The following is a 9,553-nucleotide window of genomic DNA, read 5'->3' on the forward strand; positions in this document are numbered from 1 at the left end:
GGGGCATCTGTAGTGGGCTTCTTTCCCCCTGCTCTTTGGCGGAACACAGCCTCTGTCTAATTCCTGTGTTTTCTTCCCCCTTCCCATCAGTACTCACTGGGAGAGGTGGATACAATCTAGGAGGTCCAGCTGAGGTAGAATCCTGGGGGCGCTGACCAGAGGTATCCATCGCTGGGATAGGAGCCTGCCGAAACGGCGGCTCTACGATCTCCAGGAGAGCTGGCGGAGGAGCAGCGGCTGCTGCAGGAACTTCACCCGGCCCTGGATCGGGCGTTAAGGCGGCCTCTGGTCCTGGTGGAGCACTGGGTGCCGGGCGCGTCATTATCCAGTATGGGGGAGGGGGCAGGTCATCCCCGTCCAAATCCTGTAGAACTTCTTTTTTTATCATCAGTCAATTTTTGTGCCATTAATATTTTTCCCTTTCCCTTCTGGATACAGAACCTTGTCCAAGTAGGAGGGTTTTGAGCTAACCCTAGCCATGAGTCAATATATGGATATTGATTCAGGTGTCCCGGCTCTCCTACTGTACAGACTGCTTCCACCAGTTTTAAGTTCATGGTGTTCTCTGGTGGCCATCCTACTCCCATAGGGGGCCATTCGACCTCACAGAGTATGTGGAGGCGGTTAGGCTTCATCTTCACCCCATAGTCTCCTCCACATCCCTTCTTTAAATGTTTAATCCTGCACTCCAGTACAGTTGCCTTAGATTGATTTCTTCCCATCTTGCTTACCTCCTCAGACCTTCTTCTACTCTTCCTTTCTGTTCTGTCTATGAAGTTCTTGGTACCATATGTACTTCTGATATTTCCACTCAATGAAACACTTAAATTGCCATTGGGGTTTCCTAATTGGGGTGAGAGGAGCCTTACCCGCCAGATCTCAGAGGGAGAAGGGGGATCAGCGTGTCTTCACCTGCTGGTCAGCGCAGCCGAACCAGAACACCACGTGGTCCAAAACTGTTTCTCCCTTAGCTTTTAAAGTCCATTCTGCCTTGGTGGGCTTGATCAGGAGCAGATGAAAACACAGATGGGTTAAATATCCCACATCCCAGGCTGTCTCTGGAAAAGCCAATTCATACTCACTTATGTATCCCCCTCCTTCTAGCCTGACAATTCCGAGGGGGTCAAGAATTTCACAGCAGATGGGACGCCTTCTTGGGGAGGGAAGAATACGAGCACGCAAAGACCAAGTCTTTCTCCTAATAATCTCCTGGAGATAGCTTGGTAATAATTTTCCCCAAGATAGCATGGACACTACCTCCTAAATGACATTCACAAATTTCCTTCCTAAGCCCTAACACGCTCGTTAACCTGCATACCAAGCAATCGCTGCCACCTGCCTATTCCAGGCTCCTGTGGGTCCGTGTCCCTTCTAGTCCCTCCCAGGGGGGTGATCAAGCCCCCTCTTCCACCCTCCAGGTGAGTTCCTCCTCACCTGAGCACTCCGTTCCCCTGCTGCCGTCCACTACCTGCTAACATGAAAGGTCTGGGTGTTGGGAAGCAGAATCCTTCCAGAAGGGCGAGGTGCCTTCCCCCCTCTAGAAGATTCAGTCTGCAAGCCCTTGGAGTAGTCCCAAAGGGGACTTGTCTCCTCAAAGTGAGGAGTTTCCCAGCCAATGCACCAAATGTAGCCATGCGTTCTGGGAAACAAGCTCCCTCAGAAGGACAATGCAGATAGTGGAGTGCAGGTTATTACACCTGCAGGCCAAAGGAAGAGTCTCCTCTTAGCCAAGGAGGCCGACCAGTTTTTCTGAAAACCTTATATACCCTAAGTGTATGTGCCCAAACCCACCTCCCCAAATCCCTGAAACTAGTCTGAACAAAGGAAAAGAAAGATACAATCAAAGTTAACCTGTGATTCATATGCCTTAAGCCTAGGTAGTTAACAGTGGACAATTATCAATAGGCCTGTGGTCATACCTCAATAAGCATAATAGACTGTAGGATTCTATTTGGTTACACAGATAATTAGGGTATTCTTTTAGGTGATGGAGAGTCTAGGTACGAGCCCTAGGGCTGTTCCTTCAGGGGGCCTGGTTTTCCAGTTGGTATGTCATTTCCATAGATACTGGGCATATAGCTCAAAGTCCACTGTCGGGCCCAAGATGGAGTCCTGCTTTCAAGATGGAGCCTGTTCTGTCTGTTTCCTCCTTCAATCGCACCATCGTGATTATCTGGGTCATGAAGATCTTTTTTGTATAGCTCTTCTGTGTATTCTTGCCAGCTTTTCTTAATATCTTCTGCTTCTGTTAGGTCCATACCATTTCTGTCCTTTATTGTGCCCATCTTTGCATGAAATATTCCCTTGGTAGATCTCTAGTCTTTCCCATTCTATTGTTTTTCTCCATTTCTTTGCATTGATCACTGAAGAAGGCTTTCTTATCTCTCCTTGCTATTCTTTGAAACTGTGCATTCACATAGGTATATCTTTCCTTTTCTTGTTTGCCTTTCACTTTTCCTCTTTTCACAGCTATTTGAAGGGCCTCTTCAGACAACCATTTTGCCTTTTTGCATTTCTTTTTCTTGGGGATGGTCTTGATCCCTGCCTCCTGTACAATGTCACGAACCTCCGACCATAGTTCTTCAGGCACTCTGTCTATCAGACCCAGTCCCTTGAATCTGTTTGTCACTTCCACTGTATTATCCTAAGGGATTTGATTTAGGTCATACCTGAATGGTCTACGGGCTTCCCTGGTGGCTCAGAGGTTAAAGCGTCTGCCTTGCAATGCAGGAGACCTGGGTTCCATCCCTGGGTTGGGAAGATCCCCTGGAGAAGGAAATGGCAACCCACTCCAGTATTCTTGCCTGGAGAATCCCATGGACAGAGGAGCCTGGTGGGCTATAGTCCACGGAGTCGCAAAAAGTCGGACGCGACTTCACTTTCACTTTCACTTTGAATGGTCTAGTGGTTTTCCCAATTTTCTTCAATTTAAGTGTCAGTTTGGACCCAGAATGGTGTCCAAATCCTTTCCTTGTCCCGTGATCCTCTGGGAGCCAGTTCAGTTCAGTTGCTCAATCGTGTCCGACTTTTGTGACCCCATGTACTACAGCACACCAGGCTTCCCCGTCCAGCACCATATCCCGGAGCTTGCTCAAGTTCATCATCGAGTCGATGATGCCATCCAACCATTTCATCCTCTGTCATCCCCTTCTCCTCCTGCCTTCGGTCTTTCCCAGCATCAGGGTCTTTTCCAAGGAGTCAGTTCTTCGCATCAGTTCTTTTTCAGGCTTATAAGGCTTGTCCAAACCCTTTCGCTCTAAGCACTACAAGTGAGCTTGCCTGAGCTACTCCCAGGTCTGGGGAAGCTTTTCTTCTCAGAAACAAAAAAAGGGTTAGCACTGCGTTCTCTTTCACCTTCTTTCCGGTAAAAATGACTATATCTGGTTTAATTTATTTATTTTGTAATAGCCTACTTGGCAGGGGGGAAATGCTGGCGGGGCCCGCTAACCTTATTTCCCGCCGGGTTGAAGGACCGCAAAGAAGGCAATTTGATAAACTCTGCCTTAGGGTCAGGCGAGGACCCAGTGTGTCTCACCTCGGCCGCGCCCACTCCTTTCGGCCAATCGCCCTCGCGGGGAGGCCATTATATGAATATCCCCGCCCGCGGCAGGATACCACCCTGCGATTGGCCCGCCGCGCCCCGCCCCGCGCCCCGCGCCCCGCCCCGCGCCCTTCTGAACCCAGGAGCGCCGCTCGAGATTCGCACTGTGGCCGCCGGAACATCATGGATCTGAGACTCGCGGGGCGCCGGGCGCTCGTCACGGGGGCGGGCAAAGGTGGGCCTGGGGAGGTGGCCGGGGGCGGGCAAAGGTGGCCGGAGATGGGTACCCTCACTCATCCGCGCTCCACGCAGGCATCGGTCGCAGTACTGTCAAGGCGTTACACGCGGCTGGCGCCCGAGTGGTGGCCGTGAGCCGGACCCAGGCCGACCTGGACAGCCTGGTCCGCGAGGTAGGCGCCGCCCTGTCCCGGCCCAGGGGGCAGCAGCGGGGAGCTGAGGGCGGCCCAGCAGGGACACACGGGAGCTGGGCGCTGGGGCTCAGCAAGGACTCTTAGCACCCCCGCCCCTCGCCGGACGCGCGGAAGAACGACGATTCCCCCTGGACTTAGGAGGAGGCAGAAATGGCTGCTTTGCTGGGCCAGAGGCGCTCTGGCGCTGGGAGGAAGTAGCCTGGCTGGAGGCGGGGCTAGATCCCTGATGCTGAAGCCCCGAGTTGAGTTGCCCAAAGGCCAAGTTAACTCTCTCCCGACAGCACCCTGGGAGCCCCCAAAAGGCGGCTGGTTCCCCTGAGACCCCCTAACCCCCTACCCCTGTGAGACTGAAAGGTCACGAAAACACAGTCCCTCTCCCTTGAATGGGAGAGGCCCAGCTGTCCCCTCCCCGGGGCATGGAGCCTCTGGTAGACGTGCCCCGTTACCACCTAATATACACAGTGCCCCGGGGTAGAGACCGTGTGCGTGGACCTAGCTGACTGGGAGGCCACGGAGCAAGCGCTGGGAGGTGTTGGCCCTGTGGACCTGCTGGTGAACAATGCAGCTGTGGCGTTTCTACAGCCCTTCCTGGAGGTCACCAAGGAGGCATATGACATGTAAGCCAGGGTGGGGTGGAGGAACGCCCCTGGGGAAGGGCTGTCTCCTGCTGCAGCGGCCTCAGTCCCTGACCAGGGTCTGTCCATCTGCCTCCAGGTCTTTCAATGTGAACCTTCGGGCGGTCATCCAGGTGTCCCAGGTGCGCTGGCTTCAGGGCAGGAGTGGGGATTGCTGGGTGATGCCAGCCCTGCCTCATCCTTCTTCTGCCATTTCAGATTGTGGCCCGAGGCCTGATAGCTCGGGGAGCCCCAGGGGTCATCGTGAATGTTTCTAGCCAGGCCTCCCAACGGGGACTGACTAACCACAGTGTCTACTGTGAGTGAGCCCCGGCTGTGCCCTGCCCCCACCCCCACCCCCTGCCACCCCCCATCTGAGCAGGCAGCTCAGGCTCCACACATGCCGTCCCTCCTCACAGGCTCCACTAAGGGTGCCTTGGACATACTGACCAAAGTGATGGCTGTGGAGCTCGGGCCACACAAGGTGAGCCCCAGTGGGACGCCTCCCCTCACCCAGTCCGTGTGCTCAGAGAGCCTCAGTCCCCTGAGCTGCCCCCCCCCCCCCCGCCTGTGCCAGTGCAGATCCGTGTGAATGCAGTCAACCCCACGGTGGTGATGACACCCATGGGCCAGGCCGCCTGGAGTGACCCTCAGAAGGCCAAGGCCATGCTGGACCGCATCCCCCTTGGCAGGTTTGCCGGTGAGTTGGGCGGGAGCCCGGCTGGGAGTCATGCCAGTGGCCTGCTCAGGTGAGGGGTGGGAGGGAGGGACGAAGGGCAGCTCCTTTCACGCGTGTCCTGAACGCCACCTTGCCCGCAGAGATGGAGAACGTGGTGGACACCGTCCTCTTCCTGCTCAGTGACCGCAGCAGCATGACCACAGGCTCCACTGTGCCGGTGGATGGGGGCTTCCTGGCTACCTAAGCGCCCCCTCCATCCCCACACACCCCTGTTCCATGCTGAACCCACCTTTACCCCCATCCCCCTTCCCCATCTCTTCAGTAAACATGATTCTTCCGTCCAGCCTGCACACTCACACCTAGGCTGCAGTCATGTGGCCGGAAGATGCAAAGCTCAGAGCTGGGCATGGGGACGAGTCCCAGGTAGAGACACCCTTTCAGCTCTCATCCTGGGTCAGTGGCAGCCTGGCTCTTCTGCCAGAGTTTTTCGGGCCTAAGTCCCTGGCAGACACGTAGGACCTTCCAGAAGGCCAGCTTCTAAGGAGGGTAGTGAATTTGACCGAGGATGGCCTTCGGCCCTGTCCAGAGGCCTCTAGGGTGGAAGCGGTGGTGTTTTTAACGTGAACGTTCATTGGCGTTCCTTAAGTCAGCGCAGAAAACAAAAGTGAGCTGAGCAGGCTGCGTGCTGGAACTTCACCACTTTGTTCACGACTGAATGACTTCTTTGCCGAATCAGGTGGTGGTTTTCAGTTACGGAGAGGATATTCCCTCAGCGTTGTGAGTCCTTCACCATGTACTGGGCACAGTCCAGCGCAAGATCCAGCTGTAGAATTTGCCAACTTCCATGGTGACATATTCCCTCCTGTTTGATGTCCTTGAGGTGGAGCTGGCACAGAGATGCCTGTCCTCCACTTTTCCATGCTGTCCTCACCACACAGACGCAAAAGGCTTACACCCCAAAGCACAGCTAACAGTACATGTACAAAAATGTTTAGGAAGTGATGGAACAAATTTTGAGTATTTGTTAATTTCATTTTAAAATACAACTGATTTCAAGTTTATGTAATTCTTAATAGTGGTTACTTAAAAACTGGCTAGCAGAATTCCTGAACTCCCGCAGTCCACCCTCTGCACACCACTGCGGGGGAGCTGAGTGTCACTTAGCTTCATGTCATGGATCTGCCCAGAGTGGTGCCTTGCAGGCCCCAGGGGTGAAGTCCTAGTGACAGGCCGGGCCCACCCCTCACCTCCCGCCATGTCTGCCCAGCAAACCCAACCTGTTGACCCGTCTGCCACCCCTCCTGTCCTCTCCACACCTCCACAGCTGCAGGACGCCCTCCCTCTTGACGGTGTGTCTTCGTGAACACTCAGTTGAGTGACCCCTGGCCTTGCCCTGGACTCCACAGGGCCCCTAGGGCCTGACTGCAGACTGTTCTGTGCCACCCCTGGGAGCTGCTGAAGGGTGCTGTGCCCTCCTAGAGGCCTGAGGTGAGCACAGGAGGGGCTTGCTTTATTCAGAAGGGGCCAAGCACACTCATTCTCACTTTGATCTGGGTCCCTCCTATGGAGACTGAGAGGGCTCAACTGGCCTTCGGCTGGGGGGTGGGGAGTATTAAGCTCACCTGCTCTGTACCCTTGGTTGGCAGGGGTTGGGGGCCTAGCACCCCCGGGTGGAGGAGTAGGCAGGGAGAGACCTGGGCAGGGCAGGTAGTGAGTCAAGAACAGGAGATGAAGAAGGTTTATTGTATAAAATAAGAAGGGGCTACCCCATCGTGGGGCACAAGGACAGAACCCACCCCCCCCCAAACTCCCCCATCTGGGAAGCCCATCCTGGGGCTGCCCCGGACCCGCCCCTACAGCCTGAGGGAGACCCTGCTCCCTTCCAGCCTCCCGTGGGGGCCAGAGGAGGCTGGAGCTGCATCCCCACGAAGATGAGACAGAGCAGACAGGACCCCATGGTCCCCGCGGTGCCCCGGGAGCAGCAGCCTCATCCCCATGCTTCTTCCCCTTCCCCACCCCCAGCACCCCCCACAGCAGACTCAAGGACACATCTCAGCACAACAGACACAGGCAGGGAGGGGCTGCTCCTCCGGAAGCGGCGGCTCTAGACGACCGTGCACTTCCTCCCTGGCTTTTTCTCGGGAGGCGGGCAGAGCACAGCCCGAATGGCCTCGTCGAACACTGTCTTCAGGCCCCGCTGGGTCAGGGCTGAGCACTCCAGGTACTTGACAGAGCCTGGGGGTGGCCAGGAAAGGGGGCAGTTAGGAGAGGTCATGGGGCGGGAGGAGCACACGCTAACGCTGTGGCTCCCAGAGCACTCTCCTCTCCTCCCTGCACCAGCAGGCCTGGACGGGCCCACTCACCGATCTCTCGGGCCATGGCCAGGCCCTGGGGGTAGGTGATGGGTGCTAGCTTCTTATCCCGCAGTCGCTCGATGGTGTCCTTATCGTCACGAAGGTCCAGCTTGGTGCCCACCAGGAGGATGGGCGTGTGCGGGCAGTGGTGCCGAACCTCTGGGTACCACTGTGGGGATGCAGGCTCTGATCCCTACCCCTGGGGCCTTGTCCTCTGCCTTGCCCAGAGCAAGCCACAGCTCTCAAGGGGCCCTTCCTCATGCCTAGACCCACACTTAGCCCTTCTTGCTTCACAGGGCAACCAGTAGGTCTGGTAAAGCAATGACCAAGAACAAAAATATGCCAAGGAGCTTCCAAGCTCATCAGGGCCTCTCAGTCAGGGCCCTCCTTTCTCTGAGAGCCGCACTCACCAACCCTACCCCAAGTGGAATAGGCATCTCTTCTGCCTCCAAAGGACAATTTGCCTCTGGCAGGCCTTCAAGCAAGAGACCCTGCCTTGTAAGGACAAGTTCTCTGGGCAGTCTCCGCCCCTCCCAGGAAGCCCAACCCGGCTTCCTGCCCTGCCCTACCTTGGCTCGAACATTCTCAAAGGAGGCTGGGCTCACCAGGGAGAAGCAGATCAGGAAGACGTCCTTGGGAGAAAGGGAAGGAAGGAGAGGACCATGTGGGAAGGGTCAAAAGGCTCTGAATGGCCTCAGCCCCCAACACACACACGCACCAGGCCCTCCGGGCCTCTACCCAAGCCACCCGGCCCCTGCAGGCACACTGCGGTCCCTACAGTTTGGGGGTAGGAGAGGGGCCGCAGGCGGTCGTAGTCCTCCTGCCCGGCGGTGTCCCACAGCCCCAGGTTGACGGGCTTCCCATCCACCATCACATTCGCAGAATAGTTGTCGAAACTGCAGAAAGAGAGATCAGCCAGTGTTTGGGCTCTCAGTCTGCACAGACCTGGAGCTGTCAGCACCTTGCTGCACCCCAGGAGCCCAGACTAGGGCCACGTGGGCCCCACCTCCAAGCCCAGAGGAGCTTCGCACACAGGCGCCCACACCCTCTGCTCCCCACCTCTGGACCCACCCGCCTGCTCACACTGTGGGGATGTACTCTCCGGGGAAGGCGTTGGTTGTGTAGCTGATCAGCAAGCAGGTCTTCCCCACGGCGCTGTGGAGAGAGGGCGAGCCCACGTTGCTCCACCTCTGCCCACCGCTCAGCAAGGGCGCCCCCCTCCCACGGTCCCAGGGTGGGGACAGGGGTGCCTGCCCTGCAGATCTGCAGTGAACGAGGAACAGGAGGGAGACCAGGGCAGGTGGGCTTTGGGGACAGAGTGGTGGGTGCGGGCTGAGGCAAGCCGCCTCAGCGCCCCAGGCAGGTATCGGGAGGGTGGCACCCGCTGAGAGTTCAGCCCAGATGAGAGCCCTGGCCCCACCCACCCGGAGGCCGGGCGGGGCCGCGGGCAGCTGGCAGCATCAGGTGGGCCTGGGCTGGAGGCCTGCGCCCGGCGAATAGCCGGGACCCCGCCCCACCACGTCCTCCAGCCCCTGCCCGGTCCCCGGACGCCCACAGGCCGGTCGGGGGCGCATCCGGGACGCCGCGCCTGGACCCCCAGCCGGGATCCCTGGCCCGTGCGCGCGCCGCCTCCTCCGCCCTGGCCGCGCCCCGGAGCCGCGCGCCCTGCCCGGGAGGATCCCTTAAGCCAACCCCGCCGGGCGAGCCCGGCTGAGCGGCCTCCGCGCCGCGCACTCACCCATCGCCGACCACCACGCACTTGATGGCCTGCATGGGCGCGGGCCGGGAGGGCGCGGCCGCGAGCCGAGCTGCGGAGAAATGCCCGGCGCCGCAGCGGCCGCGGACCGGAGCCGAGCGCGGAGCCGAGCGGCCGGAGAGAGCCGAGCGCTGCCGAGCGTCGGGCGCGGAGACAGCCGAGCGCGGCCGGCAGGGCG

General features: G+C 57.9%; 2 protein-coding genes across 3 annotated transcripts; one reads left to right on the top strand and one right to left on the bottom strand.

Moving 5' to 3' along the window:
* The first annotated feature begins 3,704 nt into the window (after positions 1-3,704).
* Positions 3,705-6,318, top strand: LOC138082617 (L-xylulose reductase). The gene is made up of 8 exons (XM_068975825.1): positions 3,705-3,776; positions 3,854-3,951; positions 4,435-4,589; positions 4,687-4,729; positions 4,806-4,905; positions 5,006-5,070; positions 5,169-5,286; positions 5,406-6,318. Exons 1-8 carry the CDS (start codon positions 3,725-3,727, stop codon positions 5,507-5,509), a joined length of 735 nt encoding a protein of 244 aa, XP_068831926.1. The 5' UTR covers positions 3,705-3,724; the 3' UTR covers positions 5,510-6,318.
* Positions 6,319-7,316: 998 nt separating this feature from the next.
* RAC3 (Rac family small GTPase 3) lies at positions 7,317-9,425 on the bottom strand. Of its 2 annotated transcripts, none has more exons than XM_068976886.1 (6): positions 9,358-9,425; positions 8,703-8,774; positions 8,398-8,515; positions 8,189-8,251; positions 7,629-7,788; positions 7,317-7,500 (listed from the first exon to the last, which is right to left on the bottom strand). In XM_068976886.1, the coding sequence occupies exons 1-6, from the start codon at positions 9,390-9,392 to the stop codon at positions 7,370-7,372; spliced, it is 579 nt and encodes a 192-aa protein (XP_068832987.1). In that variant the 5' UTR covers positions 9,393-9,425; the 3' UTR covers positions 7,317-7,369. The 2 variants fall into 2 exon arrangements, with proteins under 2 accessions (XP_068832987.1, XP_068832986.1); XM_068976885.1 differs by having other exon boundaries at positions 8,332-8,515.
* Positions 9,426-9,553: the final 128 nt, after the last annotated feature.

Source organism: Capricornis sumatraensis, chromosome 8 (assembly GCF_032405125.1).
Source record: "Capricornis sumatraensis isolate serow.1 chromosome 8, serow.2, whole genome shotgun sequence".
NCBI classification, from domain to species: Eukaryota; Metazoa; Chordata; class Mammalia; order Artiodactyla; family Bovidae; genus Capricornis; species Capricornis sumatraensis.